The sequence below is a fragment of the Andrographis paniculata genome, unplaced genomic scaffold, assembly GCF_009805555.1.
Source record: "Andrographis paniculata isolate CXL003 unplaced genomic scaffold, ASM980555v1 Contig49END, whole genome shotgun sequence".
Lineage (NCBI taxonomy): Eukaryota > Viridiplantae > Streptophyta > Magnoliopsida > Lamiales > Acanthaceae > Andrographis > Andrographis paniculata.
The window spans coordinates 4480755-4508372 of record NW_026137583.1 but is presented as its reverse complement, the minus strand read 5'-3'; the positions used below and the strand labels follow the sequence as shown (position 1 = coordinate 4508372).

The 27618-nt window shown below is 31.4% G+C and overlaps 3 protein-coding genes across 3 annotated transcripts; 1 reads left to right on the top strand and 2 right to left on the bottom strand.

Moving 5' to 3' along the window:
- Positions 1-3224: 3224 nt before the first annotated feature.
- On the bottom strand, positions 3225-8326 carry LOC127252903 (plasma membrane ATPase 3). Its single transcript, XM_051277288.1, has 21 exons — positions 8064-8326; positions 7847-7966; positions 7598-7696; positions 7362-7499; positions 7146-7280; positions 6885-7064; positions 6594-6800; positions 6391-6510; positions 6196-6315; positions 5996-6118; positions 5807-5911; positions 5583-5727; positions 5337-5501; positions 4980-5218; positions 4874-4906; positions 4708-4789; positions 4474-4634; positions 4209-4394; positions 3931-4113; positions 3680-3858; positions 3225-3576 (listed from the first exon to the last, which is right to left on the bottom strand). Exons 1-21 carry the CDS (start codon positions 8115-8117, stop codon positions 3480-3482), a joined length of 2871 nt encoding a protein of 956 aa, XP_051133245.1. The 5' UTR covers positions 8118-8326; the 3' UTR covers positions 3225-3479.
- A 4917-nt stretch (positions 8327-13243) lies between these two features.
- On the bottom strand, positions 13244-14308 carry LOC127252968 (uncharacterized). Its single transcript, XM_051277352.1, has one exon. The coding sequence runs from the start codon at positions 14306-14308 to the stop codon at positions 13244-13246; it is 1065 nt and encodes a 354-aa protein (XP_051133309.1).
- Positions 14309-24139: 9831 nt separating this feature from the next.
- Positions 24140-27441, top strand: LOC127252997 (calcium-dependent protein kinase 10-like). The gene is made up of 7 exons (XM_051277391.1): positions 24140-24937; positions 25114-25257; positions 25349-25501; positions 26048-26163; positions 26351-26518; positions 26611-26841; positions 26934-27441. The coding sequence occupies exons 1-7, from the start codon at positions 24292-24294 to the stop codon at positions 27105-27107; spliced, it is 1632 nt and encodes a 543-aa protein (XP_051133348.1). The 5' UTR covers positions 24140-24291; the 3' UTR covers positions 27108-27441.
- The last annotated feature ends 177 nt before the right edge of the window (positions 27442-27618 follow it).

The window sequence follows — 27618 nt, the reverse complement described above, 5'->3', positions numbered from 1 at the left end:
ATTAGAGGATCTCAAAATGATTCATTTGAATTGGAACGAAAATAATACTCCCTTCGTCTCAAACACCGTGCAACATTTGTGTTTGGCACGGAAATTTAGGTGGGGAGTATTAAGTATGGTAATTTGAAATAATTTGGATATTAAGTGATATGATTGGAGAGAGAAATGATTATTTATTTTTTTATTTGAGCGATGTGATGAGATAAATTGAAGTATATATTAATATACGTATATAAATATTATTAATTATTTCTAAATTTAAAAATGCTGCAGTGATTTTGGGACAAACAAAAACGAAAATATTGCATGGTGTTTGAAACGAATGGGAGAGAGTATTGTTTTTCAATAGTAACAGTGTATACCCTAATTTAATTTGTTTTTTGTGATTATTTTTCAAGTATCTACTATTCAATTTTTATGATTTCTTGTAAATATACAATATCCTCTTTCATCAAATATTATATTCAAATTACAATTGTTAAAAGAAAATCAAAATTAAAATCCAAAAAACCAACTACTTTAAACGATTGATTTTATATTTTGGCAATAAGAAAGTGCAATTGATACTTGCCCGTGTTAACATAAACACACATGTTACCCTTTGTCATCGATGATATATAAAATTATCGATGTCTTTATCCATAATTTCTGTAATTTTTTTCTATGGCATGGAAATTCGCAATTACTATTTTTCGGATGCACTCTAAGTAAATTTTCGGCTGAATTTAATAGCCTGCGAAGTAGGCTGACAAAACAAATCATACTAGGCGAACTATTGAAAATGTGTAGTTAATAATTCTTTTTTATATAGTGATTTAAATATAATATTTTACCAAAAAAAAAATGTTATATTTTTATATAGAAGAACAGGAGTATTAAATAGTAAAAAAAATTAATATTGTTAAGTGAACACTTCTGAAATTGCCATGAAATCGATGGTAGTTCAAATCTGGAGGATCATAACCATGTTCGTTCATGTGATTTCCTGGATCATATTGATATACATATCTGTTCTTGATTTTATATGCTGCCTAAATTTGCAATTTTAGGCAATAATTGCAAGTATTTTGGTAAAATTTTAATCTAAACAAGGATTGCACTCCCGGTATAATACTTACTCATTATTTATTAACTGTGTTAACAAATAATACTTCCTCTGTCGTCCAATTGTATATTCATTTGATCGGGCACGAATTAAAAAAAAAAAAAAAGTCGATGGGGGCAAATTAAATACTCCCTCCGTCCCAGATACCATGTCCACGTTGCCGTTCTGTCCGTCCCACGTACCATGTCACTTTCTTTTTTGGAAAATAATTACACTTTAATCTCATTTTAAATTTTTTAATTTTATTTTTTTAAATTTTAATTAAACTAATTAGTTATCTTAATCTTAATTTATAATTATTTATATTATAGAATAATTATTTTCACTAATACATTCTTAATTATTTACTAATTACCCCCTCTTAAAATACCTTATCTACAGTGTAGCAGACACGGTATTTAGGACGAAAGGGAGTAATAATGTAAGACACACAACGTGTGATATTTAAATACAATATCGAATTAGGGCACCATTCATGAATATAAATTAGGTTTTAGTGCTTTTAATTATTAATGGCTGCCATTTTCACGACACTAATTTGACGTAACCAAATTGTAGATACTTTAATATTTTGGGTATATAAATAGATAGTTCATGGAGTAGTATATATTTTAATTCGAAAATAAACTTTAAATTTCATATTTTAAATAAAAAAAAAAAAATCTTAGTTTTTTTTTTTTTTGGCAGAACAGTTTAAGTACAGCCTTAAAACAGTACACTAGGAGATGTTTGCGTCCTTAACTATATATTTTTGGTAAGGTTTTTTGGCTTTTTTTATTATTATTATTATTTATTGTTTTATATTTGGTAAATTAGTTATTGGGTAAAAAAAAAAAAAAATTATTAAAATTGATATATTTTTCACAAAAAAACACAAAAACGGAACCGCAATATTTCATGATAAAAAAAAAAAAAAAAAAAAAAAAAAAAAAGCAAATAAAATAGTTTTGTGTAATATTTTATGAAAATAAATTGTATAATTTTCTTGGAGATTGTAGAACAACAATGTAGAAAGAAAAAAAAAATGTTACAAAAATATAGTAGTGTTTCAAAAAATATATTTGTAAGATTTAAATTGAAAATTTTTTAAAATATCAAATCAAATACTATAATTATATTTTTATTGTTTGTATTATACTTTTTTCCGTTCCGGTCCAAATGGGTCATCTTGAGTTATAGTAAATTAAAAAAAAAATAACAATAGTAATATTTTACTAATCAGCAGAAGTATATAAAAAATTTTGATATTTTTATCATTTTATTTTATGTAAAAAATAATTGTATTTGTAATAACATATTTGTAATTTTGATAAAAATTATGAGTATTTTGATATTAGTGTACATAATGTTTACTAAATAGAAAAGAAGTACTTTTGATAAAAATTATGGGTATTTTGATATCAGTGTACGATAATGTTTACTAAATAGAAAAGAAATACTTTGGATTAAGACAGACGACAGTAGTAAAAATAATACTTTAAGTTAGGACGAAAGAAGTACTAAATATTTATTTTATGATCAGAACATCACATCAATATATATTTATACCATATCGAGAAATTACACGAATTCAACAAAAAGACAATGTTATGTAAGATCGAAAACCTGCCGGAAATGACAAGGGACAGCAGGAGAAGAAGATCGACAAATACATGGACTCAACCCATCAGTAAGAACCAAACATCAAACATCGAAGTTGTTTCGAAACTTTTGAGGAAGAACTAACTGTGCAATGCCTAGAGACAAACTCGAGATTTAACTATCCTTAAAGGGGCATGGATAAGCCGCTAATTCGGTCAAGTCAGCACATGGCTTATTTGACCAGATGACCGGTATATATTTATACATCATATATTATATTATAACTCAGCATATATTATCTTATAACAGAGCATATACATAAACATATACATGTTACTCATATGGATACATGTTACTCGTATGGCATATGTTGACCCGGTCAAATAGTACCATGTTATTTGGCAAGATCAGCATAGAATCTGCAACCATCCTAGAGCATAGTAAATCTATCGATAATACGAAAGCTTCTGTCGCGCAAAATTAAGATAATAAAGACATCGACAGCATCAATTACGGCAAGATAAATAGAAGAGAGCGCTCGACGCTAAAGGCTCTAAGCATATGTATATATATATATATATATGTATATAAACATCGACGTCTAGCACAACAAAAACAGAAGTTTTGAGGCGAAAACTTGAAAGGTAAACTGTCACATTTGAACATTTCTAAAGTACACTTTGCTCGGATACAACGAGCACAACCTAGCAGCCTCTCTAATCTAATAGCTTGTAATTTAAAGTTGATTTTTAATGCCGCACTAGTTTAAGAAACGGAAGAACGGTTACCTCGTTCATACGGTATAAGCTTGCTGAATTGTATCGATGTCGAGACCCTTGAGCCTCACCACAGATTCGACGTGACCTTTCAGTGTGTGCAGCTCGCGCAACCTGCTCGAACATCGATTTTTCGAAAAACCAGATTAAAAAATCGAAACTTTGACAAGGGACAATGCGAGAATAATACTAATAATAGCACGAATATGTTTCGGACCTTGCAATCTCGGCTCGTCTCTTTGCTTCCTCTGCCAATTGATTGAGTTCGGAAAAGTTGTTGGTTTCGTTAAATAATTTTGTATCGGGTACTTGTAAGCCATGAAGGGTCCTTTGAGCGTGCGCCCATTTCAGCTCGCGTTGCTCTTTTCCGAAATCCTTTTTCCTTGTGAAAGCAATCTGCGATTGAAACGAGATAAGTAAAATTAGAATTTAGAACCCATACGGGTAAACCGTAAATACGTATCTTACTCTTTGCTCGAGAACGAGATCCCATGCTCGACCACTCAGCGCGTATCGGATGAGGAACTTGATAATGTCGAGCGGGATATAGAAGATGATATTGTAAAGCCATATCACCCCTGCCCACCCCCACCCGATTCCTTCAATCGCTGCGAAGCTCCAATTTGCGTATACAGCGATCAAAGTAGCAACCTGAATCCATTTTTATGCAGCAAAGATCCAATTTTTTTTATCGAAAATAGAAACGAACGTATTCAAATGACACAACTCGGGCCTGAATTGCTAACCAGTTGGGCAATCACGAATGCTGCGACGAGCAACAAACCAGGACGCTCGATATACGACCAGTTTCGGGATCTCGTAACGAATATTAGAGCCTGACTTATAGTGCTCACTTGAAGATATATCGCCGAAGCAAGCTTTCTGAAGTCGTCGTGAGCAGTCTTCTCAAGAGTCGCCACTCCGAATACGCGCTGAAAAATTAGTAGCAAACAAATGAAATATTCCGAGCTAATCGACTGAGAGAAATAATTACGAAAAACAGCGGCTTACCGGAAAGAAATCTGTTTTGTACGCCGCCCAAAAGAATATGACGGTCATCATTGCCAAGTAACCGCCGAGGATAATTCCGGTGGCGAAAATCTCGGCGAGCTTCCAGCTGTCAGGGAGTGGCGACGGTTTTACTCGATCTTTCGATATGGTCATGATGGTACCTAATCATACAAAACGTAAGACAAATTCAAGAACGATCGAAACGGATAACCAAGAACGAGTCCGAGAGCCAACCATCGTTCAATATTGCGATGATAAGAACCATAAACGGCGGAAAGTCGAACTCCCATATCAAAGCCAAGAGCATAAAACCGAGCTGGCATCGGAAAATCAGTGCAAAGACATCAAACTATTGCATTTAGCGACAATAACGACAAAACTTAATTCGTAGAAAACTTACCACAATACGGATTGTGATCGAAACGGCGTAAATCTGAAACAATAAGCAATTAGCAAAATGTTCGAACTATGATGCAATAAGTAGAACAAAGTAAATAAAACTATACTGTGTAATTTTTCATTCTTTGGAAGATCGCTCGACTGGTTAAAACAGCGCTGATTATAACGCTGAGGCCCGGTTCCGTTAGGACAATGTCCGAAGCACTACGAGCTGCATCAGTTGCATCGGCAACGGCAATGCCAATGTCAGCCTTCTTCAAAGCAGGGGCATCGTTCACTCCATCACCGGTCATTCCACAAATGTGTTTTCTAGCTTGCAGTCGCTTTACTATTTCGTATTTATGCTCTAACCAAGAACGACGGGAATTTATAATTTTAGACAAAAATACTTTAGACGTAATCGAATCACCTACAAACGATAACATTATAAGTTCAAACGAGGAAATGCCAAAATGGATATGTACCCGGGAAAACGCCCGCAAAACCATCAGCTTTCTCGATAAGTTCGTCGATCGGAAGAGCGGCAATCGACTCATCCTTATTTTGTCCCAGCAAAGCCGACGAAGGATACATGTTAGTTCCCATTCCCAATCTCCGCCCCGTTTCTTTTCCTATTGCAAGCTGATCGCCTGTTCAAACCAACGGATTCAGCCTCTAAAGCTCGACAAAATATTCATTGAAAAATGACAGATTTTTTTGCAGGGTGGTACCCGTTATCATTTTCACATTTACTCCAAGATTCAACGCCCTTCGAATAGTTTCCGCGCTGTCATGTCGAGGCGGATCAAACAGAGGCATGAGACCAACGAACTGCCACGGCCCTCCCGGGCTCTCTTTAGTTCTTTCCGGAACTTCCTGCAAAGTTCACTCAATCTCTCAAAACTACAGTAATTTAATCGTACGATAAACTGACTTGTAAAAAAGAGATCGATACCTGATAGGCAACAGCGAGAGATCTCAAACCTCGCTCGGCAAACTTATCAATCACCGCATGAACCCTTCGCTCAATCTCCGACTTGTTATGCGAAAGGTTTAGAATCTGAAAAACGGTAGACGATGTTTTTAGTATTTCATTTCAAGAACTACAAAAAGAGCACAAAAATAAGAATACGATCGACCGTACCTGTTCGGGCGCGCCTTTACTGACCCTGTGCATCTTTCCTTCGCCGTCGAAGTAAGTCAACGCTGTTCGTTTATCCGTAGGGTTAAACGGGAGGAAATGCACCTCTCTAATTCCAGCCCGTGCCTAGTTGCATTACTATCGACGTCAAAACAACACTTCCTAGTTTCATCCACATATATATATATAATGTCGACGATTACCTCTTTTGGGTCAGCCAGCATTCCAACTATCGCAGCGTCAATGGCATCCTGGTTTTCCATTCGAGAGGCTCGAGCAGCCATCAGAACGACGGTATCCGCATCGACGCCTTTAGCGAAAACCTGCAACGGAAAAAATCAATTAAATTCGAGCATCAATGATCGATAAATTAACAGACACCGGCGCCAGACTCGGACCTCGATGAGATTCTTATCGACGGTGAGCTTGTTCAGCGTCAAAGTCCCCGTCTTGTCGCTGCAAAGCACATCCATGCCAGCCATTTCTTCGATTGCCGTCATTCTCTTCGTAATAGCTCCCTAATCGTACACGAATATTTCATTACACACCGGAAGCGCCGAGGTTCCTCGAAATCAACATACATTGTAAGAACCGACGTAACCTGTTGAGCCAAACGATGAGAGCCGATGGCCATCGTAACCGAAAGGACCGTCGGCATGGCGATCGGAATTCCTCCGATGAGAAGAACGAGAAGATTGTCGATCCCGGGGCGATACTTGCGGTGTTGAATAGGGTACATCACAATTATCTCTATAACCATCCCCACCACAATCGAGCAAATGCAGAAGTTCCCGATCGCAGTCAAAACCTAATTAACGCAACATCGAAACGAAATTAACAAATCGCAGCCAAAATCCGAAACATAAATAACTAACATTAATAAAAATTCGACCTTCTGAAAGTGTCCGACTTGATTAGTCGAATCGACGAGGTGCGCAGCTTTCCCGAAGAATGTATGAACACCCGTAGCGATAACGACAGCCTCGATTTCTCCCTGTTTACACGTCGAACCCGAGTAGACGCCGTCGCCCGGCCCCTTCGTCACCGGGAGCGACTCGCCGGTCAATGCAGACTACATACAAACAATCAAATAGCCAATCAACAACCAAAATTCGATCACGGAAACATAAAACAGCGACGAACGGACTAAAACCTGATCAATTTTCAGCGGATCGCCATCGAGCAAACGAGCATCGGCCGGAATTATATCTCCAAGCTTGATGCTAACTATATCTCCGGGCACCAAAATGGAAGCTTCTTCCTCATTCCACCTCCCGTCGCGAAGAACCTTAACAAACAAACAACATTCGTCAATCAAACAAGCACGATTACATCATAATCGATTTAATAACGTAATGTAATATCGAACTTTCGCTTTCGGCGCAAGCCGGGCCATTAGGGCAGCTGCAGCGTTGCCAGCATTGTTCTCCTCGATGAAACTAATCGTCGAATTGATTATAAGCAATGTGATGATACCAACAAAGTCCTGCCAATCAGGAGGCTTTCCCTGCCAAAATTCACAATCAGGAATCGATTTTTTTGGATCAATTTCCACAATTAGACAACAAGAATTCCTCAAACTAAACTAATTAATGTTGTTCTTACTCCTCCATTAGCAAGAGCAATAGCCATTATAGCTGCAGCTTCCATAACCCATGAAAGAGGGTTCCACATAAACCCTAGAAACTTCAAGAACTTGCTCTCCTAAACAATCCCAACAAACAATTTACCAAAAAGTTACACTTTAAACCACAATTTCTTGAGCCAAAAAAGGATGTTGTGATAAAAAAATTTAAAAAAAAAAAAACCCTAAAAGGTAATTAAAAAAAAAAAAAAAAAAGAAGAAAACTTTACCTTCTTTTCTTCAAGCTTGTTGTGACCAAAAATGGCTAACCTCTCTGTAGCAGCCTGGGAAGTAAGGCCCTCTCTGGTGCATCTGAGATTCTCAAACACTTCTTCAATTGGGATATTCTCCTACAAAATCAAAAAGAAGAATTAAAAATGAAATCACCAAACAAACCCCAGAAACAAAGAAACAATACAATCCCAAATGGGGCATCAGATCCATTACCAAATCCACAGTTTCCTTCAGCACAGCATCAAGAACTTCAGGCTTCTCCCCCATCTTCAAAACCCTCAAGCTTTTCTCCCCCAAACACAGATTTCAATTTCAGTTTCAATTAAACCTCACTGCAGAAACCACCATGGGCAAAATTCAAAAAAAAAAAAAAAAAAAAAGAGTTGCAGAACAGAGCAGCACAAAGAAATCAGTGAATTTTTCTGCAGAAGTTTGTAGAAGAAATTAAAATGGAGTTGAGGACAAAAATGGGGGCTACCCACCAACACTAAATCTACCAAAGAGCAGAGAAGAGCAGAGGGTAAGTAACAGCCGCAGCAGCACTGCAGTAGCTTTTGAAATTTCCCATTAAAAAAATATAAAAAGGTTTTCAAGATTATTTTTTTTATTTATTTATTTTTAACAAAAATTCAAAATCTAAAAGAAATTAAAAATAGTAGTAATAATAAAACATGAAAAAGATTCTTCCTTTTTTTGTTTGTTTCTGGGTTAGGACGGAAAAGGGTGTCATAAAAGAGGCTCCATTTTGCAAAAGCTGCCTGTTGTTGCAATCACCAGAGTTAAACTGATGTTTTTGTTTCATCCATTTTTTCCAATCCTCCGAAGAAATCATCGACAGGTTTCAGGTAAGAATTCCTGTTTTTTATGATTATTATTATTATTATTGCTGTTGTTATTTGGTGGGTATAATTATAAAGAAAGATAATTCGCACCTGCCATTATCGTTTCTGTTCTTTAAGTTTAGAAGATTTATGTTTTTTTTTTTTTTTTTTTTTTTTTTTTGGATCGGATTAGAAGATTAATGTTTCGCAGAAAGGGGATTGAGAGAGAGAAAGATAGAAACAGAGAGCCATAAAACTGCACATGGGAGCTCTTCAATTTGCTTTACCAGATCCACGTGCTACCCATTTTCTTCTTCTTCTTTTTTTTTTTCTCTATATTTTTTATATTATAATTTATATCTCTAAAGTAACAACTTATAAAATTTCATCATCAAATTTAAAATAATAATCATATTTATTATTATTTGTTATAAAATATATCAAATATAACTATAGTTATAAGATATAATATATATTTATAACTTAGATATATATATATATATGTATAAGTGTGTATATAATATAGAGAGAGAGATAGAGATTGAGAGAGAGAGTTGAGAGCCGAGAGATAGGGTGAAAAATGAAACAAAAATCAATCCCCTCATTTTATTAAATACATAGCCCTTTATATAGGCAATTAAGAAGAATGATTAATCATCCAATTTGCTACATGGCATTATTTTACAATGACACCTAGTTATGTAATCAAATGAGTCATAACACTCCCCCTTAGGTGTCATTTAACTACAATGAATACGCCTCGTTAAAACCTTACTAGGAAAAACCCAATGGGACAAAAATCCTACTTAAGGAAAAAGAGTACGTCATTCATGCATTAAGAATACTTCCCCTGATGTGGACATCACTTGAAATAACGCTCCCCCTGATGTGGACATCATTTGAAATCTTGCAACCGACGCATCCCAATGATCTTTACTAATTTCTCGAACGTTGCGGTCGGTAAAGCCTTGGTCAACAAGTCTGCTAAATTTTGGTCTGATCGAATCTGCTGTACATTTATTTCACCATTTTTCTGGAGATCATGAGTAAAGAAAAATTTTGGTGAAATATGTTTCGTTCTATCTCCTTTGATATATCCCTCTTTCAGTTGCGCTATACAAGCTGCATTATCTTCGTACAGAATAGTGGGAGGATTATCATTTTCAGATTTCAAACCACAATTCTGTAAAATGTGATGAATCATTGATCTTAGCCAAACACACTCTCTACTGGCTTCATGGATTGCTATTATTTCTGCATGATTTGAAGATGTGGCGGTTAATGTTTGTTTAGTGGATCTCCAAGATATCACTGTACCGCCACAAGTAAACATATGGCCAGTCTGAGATTTGGCTTTATGCGGATCAGAAAGATATCCAGCATCTGCATATCCAATCAATTCTTGTCGAGATCCTTTTGGATATAATAGACCAAGATCAATAGATCCTTGGAGATAACGAAAAATATGTTTGATTCCTTTCCAATGTCGTTGTGTTGGAATTGCACTAAATCTGGCTAATAAATTTACAGAAAATGCTATATCCGGTCTAGTACTGTTAGCCAGATACATTAGTGCACCAATAGCACTTAAATATGGTACTTCAGGACCAAGTGCTTCCTCATTCTCCTCTTTTGGTCTAAAAGGATCTTTAATAGGATCAAGAGTTCTAACGACCATTGGAGTACTTAATGAATGTGCTCTATCCATTGCAAATCGTTTCAATACCTTCTGGGTATATGCAGATTGATGTATCAAAATCCCATTTTCCAAATGTTCAATTTGTAGACCAAGACAAAATTTCGTTTTCCCGAAATCTTTAATTTCAAACTCCCTTTTCAAATATTCAATAGCTTCTTGGACCTCTTCAGGGGTTCCAATTAAATTCAAATCATCCACATAGACAGCTATTATTATAAAATTTCTCCCATATTTCTTTATAAAAATACACGGACAAATAGAATCATTGGCATATCCCTCTTTCAATAATGATTCACTGAGACGATTATACCACATGCGACCAGATTGTTTAAGCCCATACAAAGACTTTTGTAATTTAATAGAATAACATTCTTTTAGCTTTGATTTATATGCATCAGACATACTAAACCCTTCAGGGATTCTCATGTAAATATCACTATCTAACGAGCCATATAAATACGCAGTTACAACGTCCATCAGACGCATATCCAAATTTTCATGTACTGCCAAACTGACAAGATATCGAAATGTTATTCCATCCATTACTGGAGAATATGTTTCATTAAAATCAACTCCAGGTCTTTGTGAAAAACCTTGGGCAACAAGTCTTGCTTTATATCTGGCAATTTCATTATTCTCATTTCGCTTTCGAACAAATATCCATTTATAGCCAACAGGCTTAACACCTTCAGGTGTTTGAACAATTGGTCCAAAAACTTTTCGTTTTGCCAGTGAATTTAATTCAGACTGGATCGCATCTTTCCATTTTGGCCAATCTATTCTTTTCCGACATTCATCAACTGATCGAGGTTCTGGATCCTCCTCATTTTCCATTAGATCAAGTGCTACATTATATGCAAAAGCATTATCCATAATTGTATCACTTCGGTTCCAATGCTTTCCAGTAGTAACATAATTTATTGAATTTTCAATAATTTCATTCTCTTCAGAAGAAATTCTATTAGAATTAACATCATCATCAAGTTTATCAGGATCAATTTCTCTAGAAATCTGATCAATGTTACTATCTGTTTCTTGAGGGTTTTGATTAATATTCAAATCTTCAATCCTTTCATTTGTTCCTCTTTTCTTTCGAGGATTTTTATCTTTGGAACCTACAGGTCTGCCACGCTTTAAGCGTACATTTGATTCATTAGCACTTTGTATTTTGTCTCCAGGAATAACAATTTTAGCAGGTACATTTTCAGCAGCTATATAAGATCTAGTGACCCTGCTGGTGTCACAAAAAGCATCAGGCAACTGATTTGCTATTCGCTGCAAATGTAAAATTCTTTGTACCTCTAATTCACTTTGACTTGTACGAGGATCAAGAAAACTGAATGGTATTTTCCAAGTAATTTCCTTTTTCAGTTGATCAGTTTCTCCCCCTAATATCGGGAAATGTGACTCGTCAAAATGACAATCAGCAAAACGAGCCGTAAATGAATCACCAGTTAATGATTCAAGATATTTAATGATAGATGGTGATTCGTACCCGACATATATCCCCAATCTCCGTTGGGGGCCCATTTTTGTACGTTGGGGCGGTGTAATTGGCACATAAACCGCGCACCCAAAAGTTCTCAAATGTGAAATATTGGGCTTTTCTTTGTATACTAATTGTACTGGAGAGTAGCTATGATAGCTTGTCGGTCTTAATTTTATCAGTGTTGCTGCATGCATAATTGCATATCCCCAAGCAGAGACAGGAAGTTTGGATTTCATTAGCATAGGTCTTGCAATTAATTGCAACCTTTTTATAAGTGATTCAGCTAGACCATTTTGAGTATGTACATGAGGTACAGGATGTTCAATGTCAATTCCAATAGACATGCAATAATCATCAAAAGTCTTAGATGAAAATTCACCAGCATTATCAAGACGAATTTTCTTTATTTGGTGATCTGGAAACTGAGCTCGTAATCTAATTATTTGAGCAAGCAACCTCGCAAATGCCAAATTGCGGGTAGATAATAAACACACATGCGACCATCTAGTAGATGCATCGATAAGTACCATAAAATATCGAAATGGTCCGCATGGTGGATCTACAGGTCCACATATATCACCCTGAATTCGTTCTAAAAATGAAGGGGATTCAGTTCCCACTTTTGGCGGTGATGGTCTAGTTATTAACTTCCCTTTTGAACAAGCAACACATATAAACTCATTTGTATTTAATATCCTTTGATTTTTCAAGTTATGGCCATTGGTATTTTCAATAATTCGTCTCATCATAGTATTACCAGGATGCCCAAACCGGTCATGCCAAATCACAAAATCTGTAGACTTTTGGTCTACGAGATATGTTTCAACCACATTAATCTTTGTGCAATATAATCCGGAAGACAATGAAGGCAATTTTTCTAATATATATTTATGTCCATCAATGAATTTTGTAATTAACAAAAATTCATTATTTGTCATACTTGATGTCTCAATATGATATCCATTTCTGCGAATATCATTAAAACTCAACAAATTTCTTTGAGATTTACTAGAATATAGTGCATTTTGGATATCAAGTTTTACTCCTTCGGGGAGAAATATTATCGCTCTTCCAGAGCCCTCAATTAACTTCGCACAACCACTTATGGTATTCACCTCAATTTTTCCCAACTTCAGGTTGGTGAAATATTTCTTATATTTCAAAATGGTGTGCGTTGATGCACTATCAATGAGACATGAACTGTCTTCCATATTATTCATTATAACGTGCTCAGCATTCATATTTCTTCTTCTGGGAGAAATATAAGAATAAATATATCAAAATTTTGGAAAAAAAAAAATACATAGCTGTCATATCATTACAAAATGTCGGGAGCAAAAACTACATGTGTTACAAAAATATATATACACATATCTATATGCATTTATATCGCATCTCCGGGATTTTCATAGTACCCACCTTCAGGTTGTACTAGAAAATCAGATACATCTAATTGCGTATTATCATTACATTTATCACCCCCACTTCCACTGGCAACATTCTCTGAAAAATTAATTTCTGGGGGATTTACATTTTCCGGTGCTTGAACTTCTTCAGGCACTTTGTCTTTCTGTTTCAGGGAATTTTGGTACAGCTCAACAAAATAAGAATTGGAACGACAATTTCTGAACCAATGCCCTGCCATTCCGCAACGATAACACTTATCCTCGTTTTTCTTTGAACTCTGACCAATATCGTTCTGAGGCCGCTTCATAGGCCTATTTGATTCCTGCTCATCAAAATATCCCTGACGGTAATAAACAAACCTGCCACGACCTCGTCCACGGTCGGCTCCACGTCCACGACTCATTCCACGTCCACGACCAAATCCACGTCCACGACTAAATCCACGTCCACTGCCTTGTCCGCGACCTCGTCCGCGGTAGAATCTAGGCATATTATTTAAACACTGAATCGCATTCACTTCAGGGAATGGACTCGCACCAGTTGGCCTCGATTCGTGATTTTTTAACAATAATTCGTTATTCTGTTCAGCAACAAGTAGACAAGTAATAAGATCACAATATTTATTAAAACCCCTTTCTCGATATTGTTGCTGTAAAACTATATTAGAGGCATGAAACGTGGTAAATGTTTTTTCCAACATATCCCTATCAGAAATATTTTCTCCACAAAATCTTAATTGGGACGTGATTTTGAACATCATGGAATTATAATCAGCAACTGTTTTAAAATCTTGCAATCGCAAGTGTTGCCATGCATGTTTCGCTTTCGGTAATATAACAGATTTCAAGTGTCCAAATCGATCTTTCAAATTTGTCCATAATTCAAATGGATCTTTCACCATTAAATACTCCATTTTTAGGGCTTCGTCAATATGATGACGCAGGAAAATCATTGCCTTTGCACGTTCTTGATTTGTGCATTCATTTTTACTAATTATTGTTTTCGAAAGCCCCATGGATTCGAGATGCATTTCGACATCCATTACCCACGGCATATAATTATTTCCAGTAATTGCCAGTGGGGGAAATTCAAACTTTGCTATATTAGACATAATTAAAAGAAAATAAATACTTACCAGAATTTTCGCAACCTTCCGAGTAATATAACAAAAACAACAAAAAAAAATATATATACGCTATCTTTATATACACTTCCTCGGCAAAGCCTCGTGCTGATAACGTGTTATAAAATATATCAAATATAACTATAGTTATAAGATATAATATATATTTATAACTTAGATATATATATATATGTATAAGTGTGTATATAATATAGAGAGAGAGATAGAGATTGAGAGAGAGAGTTGAGAGCCGAGAGATAGGGTGAAAAATGAAACAAAAATCAATCCCCTCATTTTATTAAATACATAGCCCTTTATATAGGCAATTAAGAAGAATGATTAATCATCCAATTTGCTACATGGCATTATTTTACAATGACACCTAGTTATGTAATCAAATGAGTCATAACATTATTATTATTATCGAAATTCACTGTATTTTTGTGAATTTGTTTTTTTTTTATTTTAAATATATAAAATTATATTGAAAATAAAAATAAAAATAATATTAATATTTTATATTAAGTTATTAATTTTTATAAGTAAATAAAATATATAATACTCCCTCCGTCCCATGTACCATTGCCGTTTCTGCATGTCCCACATATTTGAAAATGATTACACACTTTAATTTCATTTTAAACTTTTTAATTTTTTTTTAAAATTTTAATTAAACTAATTAATTATCTTAATATTAATTTATAATTATTTATATTATAAGATAATATTTTTTACTAATATATTCTTAATTATCTACTAATTACATTTCTTTTAAAATACCGTGTCTACGGTGCAGCAATACTGTAAAATAAAAGAAGTATATTATATATTAAATTAATACGTGTATAAAATATATTTTTTAAATAATATTTATAGGAAATTATGTTATTCAAAACCACAAAGCGAATCAACCTAATATTTTTCCTGACAAACGTCAAATTAAAGTATTGTTTAAATATAGCATTTCTCAAATCAATTTTAAACATCAATCAAACAAACTTATTGAAATTGTATGTTTAGATTTTGGTTTAATATAAATTAATTATATTTAAATTAAAACTGTATTCTTCATAAAAAGTTTCATCATTTTTTTTCATAAGTATATCGAAGTAAATTATTATTTATTTTCAGAATTTGTTTTATCCTGTATATATTGTTTGGTTGTGATTTGAAATGAAGTATTGATTTAAATTTTCGTTTAAATCGTATTTTAATGTGATATTGTACGAAGAAAAAATTAATATATTTTTATCAAAAATTATATTAAAAGAATAATATTGATTTTTGTTGAATTGTAAAAAAATACACGGTATAAAATGGGGGTTGGCTAGTTAATACTCCCTCCGTTCTAAATTAAAGGGATATTTTGGAATTTTTATAGTATATTAAAAAATAATAATATTTTATTAGTAAGTAGAAGTATTTAAGAGTTTTTTATAATTGTATGTTTATAATATAAAATAAATTAAACATATTTTAATATTAATTTATATTACTTTCTCTAAATAGGAAAAGTATATTTTAAAGTGAAACCGAAAAAAGTTAAAATACTCTTTTAAATTAAGATAGGATGAAATATTTTATACCTATTTTTTTTATTGAAATCATTTTTGCAAAAGAATATTAATAAATATGTTTAAAAAAAGTATGATGGTTATACTACCTCCGTTCCAGAAGAAAAGTGACGTTTATTTTCTATACGTATATTTTTTAATATTAATATTATATTGGTTTATAATGAAAATGACAAAAATGCCCATATTAGATAATATGATATAAAATTAATGAAATTTGTATAATATATTAAAAGTTGTAAAAGTATTAATTATATTAGATATGTAGTATTATAAAAAAAATAACATTCTTGGTTTGGAACCCAAAAAAATAAAAAATATTATAATTCTTATGGACAAAGAATTATATTTTGTAAAAAAGTACGTGTAAAGTTATTGAGCATGTTTATATATGTTTCCTATGTCAGCTTAGAATGTGCATAAACAGTAGGTAAATATATCGTATTGATGAAATAGCTGTTTTGAATAAAATTTTAAAATCTAATTTTAATATATTTCTTATTAGATATAGCAATTACACTTTTAAAATTGTAAAGTAGTATCTCACTTAAAATTTAAAATAATTAAGAATACATATTATTTTATTTATTTATTTATAAATGAAGTAAAACTCGAGGCCTAGAATTATTTACTATGATTATTTACTAAGTATAGTGACGTTAAATAATACTCCATCCGTCCCTCCATCCGTCCCGTCACAGATGACCCCATTTCCTTCTTGTTACGTCCCACAAGAGATGATCATTTTCTATTTTTGGCAAGTTTATCAATATTATATATACGTAACAAATACTCCATCCGTCCCACGTACCGTGTCTGTAACATTGTATACACGGTATTTTAGGAGGGGTGTAATTAGTAGATAATTAAGAATATATTAGTGAAAATAATTATTTTATAATATAAATAATTATAAATTAAGATTAAGATAACTATTAAAATTTAAAAAAAATAAATTAAAAAGTTTAAAATGAGATTAAAGTGTGTAATCATTTTCTAAAAAATAAAAGTGACATGAAATATGGGACGAACAGAAACAGCAACGTAGACATGGTATGTTGGACGGAGGGAGTATAAATCAATTTAATTAAACTTGTAATATCTTATATGTAGGACCTACTCAAAACTCATTTATTTATATATCTCTCCTCAATTAATAAATATTTTTATTTATCTTTAAAATTTTTTATTTTTTTATAAAATTAATTTATAATAATGATAAATAAATAAATAATTTTTTTTATTCATTTATATTATATAAAATTTTATTATTTACAAAATAATATCTATATTACATATATATTATTGAGATATAATTATAAAAATATTTAAAATAATAATAATACTACACGTATAAAAAAATAATAAAATATTATCTTAATTTATTATTAATAATTTAATAACTTATATTATCTAAAATACCGTATTCATAAGAAAATGCTTCATCTTCCATGAGAGAGAGGGAGTAGTCCTTTACTACACCATGCAATCTTTGACTGCCCCGTCTACCAGATAATATGCCTTAAATTATTATTTTAATCGCTACAACATTTTTAAGCTTTAGATAATGCTTATGTTTTTTGTTTTTTGTTTTTATTTATTATTTTATTTATTTTTATGACGTAGGAACTCGAGTCGTTATTCGAAATTGTGCACTTGATAAACATAAATTTATTTTAAAAAAATTCATAAATGGTGTTCATCAAATAAATCATATTTAATTTCCTATTTTAAATAATATTCTATTTTTTAAAAAATAAAAAGAAAATCTAAATTACATAGTATATTTTTGGATTGTTATTGTGTTATCAATTCACATCATACAGTATTTTGTTGTCCTGTCAAATTATATTTTATGATTTTAGCTTATTATATTTATGCTATTATATTAGTCACTTATTATTATTATTATTATTATTATTATTATTATTATTATTATTATTATATATTCATTCATATAGAATATTGTATCAAACAATTGTGTAAATACAAATTCAAAGATCAAGAAATACATTTTTATATTTTTCTTATATATATTTGTGACATCAACAGTGTTAATTAAATAATGCACTAAAGTGTAGTTTGGTGACATAACCCTTTTTTTTCTTTTTCTTTTTTTTTTACTGTGTAAACATTTATTTTCCATATCTACTTTTGCTTTTTAAGATTCCATAAAACTAATATAGGAAAATTAGGAAACGTTTGAAAAGATGTAATAATTATTAGTATATTACTATGTATTTATAGGAAAATGATATTTTTGTTTTTTTTTTTTTTTTTTTTTTTTGTGTAAAAGTAACGACGTGATATAAAGTAATGATATTTGTGAAGAAAATGAAATATTTAATGAAATATTTACTTTATAACTAGACGTTCATTCAAAAATATAAATATGTATCCTTTTTAGTTGGACGGATGGAGTATAATTTATAGTTTTATTATTGCATGCAAAAGATTTAACTTTACTTGTGAAAATGGGTTTGATTTTTAATTTTTGATGTGTTTCAGATGTTACTTTTTTTCAATTTTTAATTAATCTTGCTTTTGTTTTTTTTTAGTAGATGTATTTTTAAAACTCATTTCGTCCCTTAGCAATTTAATTATTTTTTTATTTTTATTTATTTCATAATAAAATATTCATTTCTTCTTTTTAGTAATTGTACTATCTATCGAACATTACATATACTCTTCTAATTTACAATATATTACACAAATACCATTACTTTTATATCATACAATACTAATAGGGTAATTTAGTCTTTTTATCTTTATTTCTCTACTATGTTCCAATATAATATTAATATTTTTAAAACTCCGTGCAAAAAGTAAATAAATATATAGATATAGAACGAAGGGAGTATTAGGTATGAAAAATTGTATTGATAATATGAAAATTAATATTTTATATAAAATTATTAACTTTTTGCTAGTAAATAAAATGTATATTGTATACTATTATGTTAATATATTTATAAATCATATTTTTTTAAAATAGTATTAATATGAAATCGTTCTAATAAAAAATGTTAAATAAACAAACCCAAAATTTCAAAAGTTAATTTTAATTTCGATGCACATCTTTTAATTTGAAGCCCAAATATTTTGTGCTAGTACGGCCCAAACTCGCTCATAGGTGAAAACTTTTTTTTTCAAGTATTATTTATTATTTTCAATAAATATATTTTGATTGTTTGTTTTCTTATTTTAAACTTAATGTATAAATTTTTCTAAATATTTTTTAACGGTGGGACTGGCAACTCAACACTAGTATGATATTGTCCGCATTGAGCTTAGCCAGCACGGATTTATTTTTGGATATTCTCCAAAATACTCCATACTAGTGGAGTTAATTTAGGACTTACAAGGTGTGCAATTTTCTTTCACAATTTTTTATATGAGACTTGAGTTTGTACCCTAACATTTAAACTAAAAAAAAAAAACAAACAAACTGGGCTGACATATGTTATGGGTTAGGACATGATATGAACAAATTAGGACCACAATAATCTTTTGTCACAATAAAATAAAATAAGTCATAATAATTATTATTTGTTGACTTAAAAATGGACACAACATATACATATATATACATATGTATATATAACGTATTAGTTGGTGTGATTAATATCATGTCAACTACTCTTTCTACTTTCAATTTGATTCTCCTAACTTATTTATTTATTTATTTATAATTATTTATATAAATAGTTGATCACCTACACCATCTTAACACATACACCTCACCTGCTTTTTATTCATTTAAATCAAATTCAACAAATATCCAATTTTTGGTGTATACTTCTTTATTTAGATATTATTATAATATAAATATTAAATAATACATCAAAATAGAACATATACTTTAAGGGTTTGTTTACCCGGTGATTTTTTTAGACATTTTGATTTTTAATGTAAATATAATATTTTATAAAATAAAATAATATATTATATATAAAATCTTGAAAATTACATATTAAATAAATAGAAAAAACAAAAACATCACCGAGCATATGTATAATTAGCACTTGAAAATTATTTTTTTGGATTTTTTGAAAAAAATAATAAATTATGTTAAATATATGAACTAACGTTTTAGAATAATAATCCACATAATATTTGTCATGATTGATACGATCAGTACACAAGATATATATTAATACGACACAAATATATGATATAAAAATAATATATACTCCTTCTGTCCCTTAACAATCTATCAATTTTTCCATTTTGGTCTGTCCATAATAAAGTATCAATTTTCTTTTTTAGTAATTGTATTATCTACCTAACATTACAAATATCCTTTCAATTTACAATATATTACATATCATTACCTTTATATCATACCATACTAATAGGATTAATTTAATCATTTTACCTTTATTTTTACTTTATCCCAAAAAGTAAATGGATATATAAATATGGGACGGAGGGAGTATAATTTAATAATAAGATACATTTTAGTTTAATGTGTAATGAGCCAAACCTATATTTAATATTTTGGAGACAATATAATCAAATGTGGCTCAACTACATTTAATTATTATAATTTTTTTAATGATTGATTAATTCACTTTGGTCAATCTTAAGTTGAAAGTTTAACTCAATTTTGTGGTTCATTTTACTTTATTTTGTACCTTTTGACAAAATATGGATCATATTATTTTATTTTATTTTTTCTTGTCTATTTTCATATTTTATAATAAAATAATTTTCAAACCTAAAAGATTTTACTAGAGACTTATTGTATGAAAAAAATAAGAAACAACTATCTCTCTACTCTTAGAATTTGTTTGAGAGAAGTCATTTTTGTTATTTTTTTTATAGGTATTTTATGAAATAAAATAATACTATATGTTTGTTAAAATTTGTAATTAAAATTTTTTTTATTGAGAATAATAAAAGATTTGTTAACTTTTATTTTTCTCTATATAAAGTTTACTACTTAATTTCTCAACATATATATATATATATGAAAATTAATGTGTTTGGCTAGGTATAATTTCATATCGAAATTAACAATATTCATCATGTACCTTCTATAAAAGTTGGAGAAAAAGTAAGTATTCAAAATGTAATATAATGTTTTAAATACAAAATACTCTCTCCGTCCTAAACACCTTGCAAAATTTCTTTTTTGATATGTCCCAAACACCATGCAATATTTCCAAAATAGGAAATAATTAATTATACTTAATCTCTACCACACACTTTGTCCCCTCACATCATCCAAATAAAAAAATAAAATATATATTTTTCTTTCTATCACATCACCTAATTTCTAAAGTATCCTACTTAATACTACTCACCTAAAAACCAGTGTAAAAGTAAATGTTGCACCTTGTTTGGGACGGAGGGAGTAATATATATATATATATATTTTTTTCTTGTATCTTGAATTGTCGTATTAATTAAATAGTAAAAATTTAAATTGAAATTGTTATTTGATATGATATTTTGAGTATAAAATATATTTTAAATAAATATACTTATACTTTTATGATGTGAAAATTCATAGTCGTAGATTTTGCACTATTGTTTGGTGTGATTTGAAATAGATTGTTATTTAAATTTTTGTTTAAATAATATTTTAATATGATATTTTATAAGATAAAACAGTGAATTTTTATTGAAAACTATGCAAAATAAATAGTATTGATTTTGATTTGAAATACTAAAAGAACAAAGCATAAATTTTGGAGTTTTGAAACATTTTTTTAAATGATAAATAATTAAACACACTAAGTATTTTTGGAAGAAAAGTTTGTTTGTTTGTTTGTTTTTATTATTATTATTATCATTTTGAATAACTTTCTAGACTATTTATGTGGTATGATTTTCTAAAAAAAAAAAAAAATTGCAAATTAAGCTCGATAGCTTGAACCCTTAGCCATACAAGATCATCATCACAACACCAGATTATTCTTTACGAGACTTTGTTTTTCCATTTTGTTACCACGCGTTGAGTGAGCCACGCAATTAACAAGTATAAGTATATTTGTTTGGGAGATTGAATTTTAAATACACTATTCATCTCATTCCCCCCGCGTCAAATTAAACACCTATTTTTTATTTTTTATATTATACTAAAAATTAATATTCAAATTCAAAATTTTTATTATTTAAATCCCAACTCAAAATCCAATCACCCAAACAAACAGACCCTTAATGGCATGTGTGAGAGTAGGCAGCAAGATTAGGCGAAGTCGTGTTTTGAACCTAATTGCGCTTCTAATTGATTAGGTCGAAATTCATTAAATGCCGTCTTTCCAATAAAAAACGTTATTTATTTCTGCTTTTGGTTCAAACTTAAAAGACCTATTCAATTATTTCAATACAATTATGCCAAATTAATTTCAAATATAATAATAATAATAACATTGAATTTATGTAAGTATATGTGTTATACATGTCACTTAAGTTAGGGTATGCTTGCTTGTATTTGTTATTTATGGTGTAATTTATTTTCCTTGAAATTAATAATCCAATATCTATATATATATATATATATATTTGAAACTTTTTAGATAAAATATTTTAAAACAATTAAAACACAAACTTGTCTTTTTTTCTTTTCTTTTTTTTTTTTCTAAAAAAATGAAGAGAAGTTGATAAAATTATTTTCTCAAGTCCGCCAAGATTATGCACTAGTAAATTCATAAAATGCATTAATTACGAGTGGTAGTGATTAATTATAGTGATAAATAATTATTATTTATAGTACTTCCTCAGTCTCAATACAATAGTTCTGTTTACCATTTTTGTCCGTTTCAAAACAATAGTCTCATTTCTATAAATAATCATATCACTATAAAACTACATTTATTTTTTATTATTATTACACAATTACCACTACTTTTTATACTAATACACTCGCAAGGGCAAAAAAATCTTTTTTCGTACTTTTTACACACTTAAATCCAGTGCCAAACATGACCAGACTATAGTTCTAAGATGGAGTAAATATAATTTATTTTATAGAACTTAATTTGCATCCTATTAAATTTACCTAAAACCCATTTGAAAGATAGTAACTACATATTGTCACGTTATAATAAAAATAAATATATAAATCAAATAATGGAGTAATAATAACAGTTTGAGCAAATAAATAAATGAATTGATAGCTAATATATTCTCAGTGAGATAACAATCGTTACCATTTTTTTTATTAATTTTTAAATATTAATTAATATATTAAAATATAGTATGAATAATAAAAAAAAAAAAATTATTATTATATTATAATACAAATATAATAATATTTATAGAATATATAAATATAAAAATAAGTTTAATATTAAATACAGTTACCTAAAAAAGTAAATATAACTTTTAGTATGTTAATACAATCAATCCAACAAAAACTCCATTTTAGCCCCCCTTGAACAAATCATTATTAAAGCGCAGATTTTGCCTAATAAATAGTAATATAGCAGTAATGAAATAAATCTATAATCAACTGATCCATTGCCTACTGGATAACCCTATTAATATATTAAATGCATTGCTTTAAATAGCACATAATTAAATGTCAAAATTTAACACGTCACCGAAATAATTTTGAAAATATTCAGCCAAACGCATTCAATTTCGGCCATCATTTCTTTTTAAGTATAGAAGATTAATAACATTATGTAAATATAAGAAAAAATTATTAATATACGAAATAAAATGTAAAATTCAAAAATATAGAAATTATTATTTCCTTAGTTTAACTATTTTGTCTCATTTAGCTAAGACACGGAATTATATATATATTATATAATAATTAAATAAAAAAAATATATTAATAAAAATAATTTGAATTTAAAATGCTATAAAATGTATAATTATATATATATATATATTTTTAACAAAATAAATTATATGGGAGATGAACAAATTAAATGAGCGAAAGAGAGAGTAAAAATAAATAAATATATATATATATATATATATATATATATATATAAAAGGCCGCGTTTGGCAATTGGCTTCGAAGATTGCACGTAACCAACTACAAAATTAAATCCTGCCAAACACCTGCTGCCCTACGCTAACTCTAGAGTGGATGAGTTGGCTAAGTCAAAATACCATTAATGCCCACCAACTCAGTTTTAGATATATCTAAAAAGACAAATCTGCCCCTAAAAAATTTAATTAATATTAAATAAAAAAATAAATGCATCAAAATTTCCTACTAACGGTTACTGACACAGTCGCGGCCCGCGTTTTCTTTCTCCGGTCAGTTTTTTTTCTCCGCCACACCGAGCGCCGCCGCAGACGGAGGTTTAGCGAGCGGAGACGGTTTGTTCTTCCTGTTTTGGTAAGTTTCTGAAGTCGGCGATGGGGAACTGCAACGCGTGCCTAGGGTCTTCAGAAAAGGATCCACAAACTCCGACGACGCCGCAAACGCCGATAGGTCGGAATAAGGCTCGCGAGCGCTATGCGAACCCCTACGCTCGGTCGCCGGCGCCGATTCGCGTGCTCAAGGACTTTTTCCCGCGGACGAGGATCTCCGACAAGTACGTGCTCGGCCGGGAGCTCGGCCGCGGCGAGTTCGGTATAACCTATCTCTGCACCGACCGCGAGACTCGCGAGGCGCTTGCGTGCAAGTCGATCTCGAAGAAGAAGCTTCGTACGGCGGTGGACATCGAGGACGTCCGCCGTGAAGTTGCGATTATGTCGAGCTTGCCGGAGCATCCGAACATCGTGAAGCTACGCGCCACCTACGAGGACAACGAGGCGGTGCATTTGGTGATGGAGTTATGTGAAGGCGGGGAACTCTTCGATAGAATAGTGGCGCGTGGACATTACAGCGAGCGAGCTGCGGCTGGTGTTGCTAAAACGATTGCGGAGGTTGTGAGGATGTGCCATCAACACGGAGTTATGCATAGGGATTTGAAGCCTGAGAACTTCCTCTTCGCTAATAAGAAGGAGAATTCACCGCTTAAGGCTATAGATTTTGGATTATCAGTCTTCTTCAAGCCTGGTAACTTTAAACTTCCATTAATTCATATCATTTTAGATTGTTTTCCTTCGGAGATTGGTTTCGTTTCCATATTATCGATTCAGACTGCATCTGCATAGTTAGAACAATTTCTGTCAATTTCTGTCAATTTCTGCCGATTTAAGCAAAAAGAGATCATTCCCTTTGATCCTGATCAGGTGAAAGGTTCTCAGAGATTGTAGGAAGTCCATACTACATGGCTCCAGAAGTTCTGAAGCGAAATTACGGTCCAGAAGTTGATATATGGAGTGCTGGTGTGATTCTCTATATTCTGTTGTGTGGAGTTCCTCCTTTTTGGGCCGGTAATTTTTACACATTTTCATTCTGTATTTCTCCCCAAGCTTATTGTTATCAGGATGGATTGAGTTTATTCCAAAACAATTTATGGTGCAGAGAGTGAACAGGGTGTTGCATTAGCTATTTTAAGAGGAGTGCTCGATTTCCGGAGGGAGCCATGGCCACAGGTTTCTGAAAGTGCTAAAAGCCTCATCAGACAGATGCTCGACCCCGATCCCAGAAAGCGTTTGACAGCCGAACAAGTGCTCGGTAAGTTTGCTTAAACAGTTTTCAAATTTTCCAGGCATATGTTCGATTAAGTGAGTTATCATCCTAGCTGCATTTGTGTTGAAGATTCATCCACTTAGCCAAGAATTTAGCTTGAGTTCAATGGATATAGGTGTTGGTGTATGATTTTTCAACTGATTCAAATTACTTTTCCTAATTTCCTCATACCCACAGTTCAAGAATTACTAACAATCTGTTGTTCAAAGCATACAATTTGATATAGATCAGCAAATTTGGATTATAGGTTTCATATTTAGGATTTCATTACAATCTGCTTCTATTAATTCATGATGTATTGAAGTAGCCTCTCGTCTATGAAATTATGGAGAAACTGTTATATATGTCCACTAGGGGTGCACAATTGGTCCTAACAGAATTTGGATTATTCAATGTCTACAATATAAGAACATCCAAATATATGCTAATCTTGCAAACAAGATAAAGAATGTCGATCTCTTATTCTCTTATCATTTTGGATGGATGCAGACAGCTGTAACACTTTTTTTGTCTCCATTGTTGTTTGTTTAGATCACCCATGGATACAAAATGCCAAAAAAGCTCCCAATGTTCCATTGGGAGATATTGTGAGGGCAAGACTCAAGCAATTTTCCATCATGAACCGATTCAAGAAGAAAGCACTACGGGTTAGCAAACTAATCTTTCAGATTCGATTGTCTTTGTGGTAGTCGTTAATGTATACAGACCCATTGTCCCATAGGAGAAACTATTAGGGATAATTAGTTAAAGGAAGCTTAAAAAAGTTTACCAAGAGTCGTAAAAAAACAAGAACCGTATCTTATGTTTGCTGATTTAAATCAAACAACTGTGTAGGTAATCGCGGAGCACTTATCTGTCGAGGAGATAGAAATAATAAGAGAGATGTTCGCATTGATGGATACCGACAATGACGGGAAGGTAACATACGAGGAACTAAAAGCTGGGCTGCGGAAAGTTGGCTCTCAGCTCGCAGAGCCAGAGATAAAATTGCTTATGGACGTGGTAAATATCGAATCTTTAGGGTAGATTAGTCTGACATTTTTGATACTGTGTTTACTTTCTTAGTTCTTTAAGATGATGTGAATCTCTAACAGGCTGATGTAGATGGAAACGGGGTTTTGGAATACGGGGAGTTTGTCGCAGTAACAATCCACCTACAGAAGATGGAGAACGACGAGCATTTCCGCAAGGCGTTCATGTTCTTCGACAAAGATGGGAATGGGTACATCGAACTGGATGAGCTAACAGTAGCTCTAGCCGAAGAATCGGGCGAACCTGATCTCGATGTGCTCAACAACATCATGCAGGAAGTCGACACGGATAAGGTTTCGAGCAATGTCCCCTACACACTATCGTATCTTTTCTAACTAACTAACTTTTCTCTTCGGTTAAATCAATCGCTCGTTGGGTGCATCAGGATGGGAGAATCAGCTACGACGAATTTGTGGCTATGATGAAAACAGGGACGGACTGGAGAAAGGCGTCGCGACAATATTCGAGAGAACGGTTCAAGAGCTTGAGCCTTAATCTGATGAAAGATGGCTCCCTACAGCTCCAGGATGGACTTACTGGTACAAGTGTTGTAGTTTGAAAGTTACTACAAATGGTTAGTTTTCTGCCTTAGGATAGCCACATATAGTGTTTTCCAGTATGTGTGTGTTTTCTTCCACGAGAATATACATATATATCTATATATTGGCTAATGGATCTGGAAAATTCATTTATTCAGATGAGAAATTGCACAGTTTATAGTATAAATTCATTGGAGTGAAGCATTCACTCTGATAAAGCTTATGTGAGTTTTTGTTATAATCGAGGTGGACAAAAAAATCAACCTGTCAAGCTGTTGAACTGAATTCAATTTTCGGTTATTCGAACAAATTGGATTCGAATACAAATACTGCATATTTGATATTTGTTTAGTTCGATTTCGATTTTTTATATATATTTTTTTTATTCCGTTAAACATAATCGAATATATTTATATCTTTATATTATTATATTTTTTAATATTTATATTGATAATTATATTGAATTCAAATATTTAAAATATTTTAAAATATTTTTCTTTAATTAAAATTTTAATTATTTTATAATGTATT

What these genes read in the sequence shown, in the direction of transcription:
- LOC127252903 (XM_051277288.1), bottom strand. Translation starts at nt 8,117, where the DNA reads ATGGGGGAGAAGCCTGAAGTTCTTGATGCTGTGCTGAAGGAAACTGTG. An exon ending in TCGATAAGAATCTCATCGAG is followed by an intron (nt 6,316 to 6,390) that starts GTCCGAGTCTGG and finishes TTTCCGTTGCAG; the next exon opens with GTTTTCGCTAAAGGCGTCGA. An exon ending in ACAAAACAGATTTCTTTCCG is followed by an intron (nt 4,395 to 4,473) that starts GTAAGCCGCTGT and finishes CTAATTTTTCAG; the next exon opens with CGCGTATTCGGAGTGGCGAC.
- LOC127252968 (XM_051277352.1), bottom strand. Translation starts at nt 14,308, where the DNA reads ATGGATGTCGAAATGCATCTCGAATCCATGGGGCTTTCGAAAACAATA.
- LOC127252997 (XM_051277391.1), top strand. Translation starts at nt 24,292, where the DNA reads ATGGGGAACTGCAACGCGTGCCTAGGGTCTTCAGAAAAGGATCCACAA. An exon ending in GACAGCCGAACAAGTGCTCG is followed by an intron (nt 25,502 to 26,047) that starts GTAAGTTTGCTT and finishes TTGTTTGTTTAG; the next exon opens with ATCACCCATGGATACAAAAT. An exon ending in TAAAATTGCTTATGGACGTG is followed by an intron (nt 26,519 to 26,610) that starts GTAAATATCGAA and finishes AATCTCTAACAG; the next exon opens with GCTGATGTAGATGGAAACGG.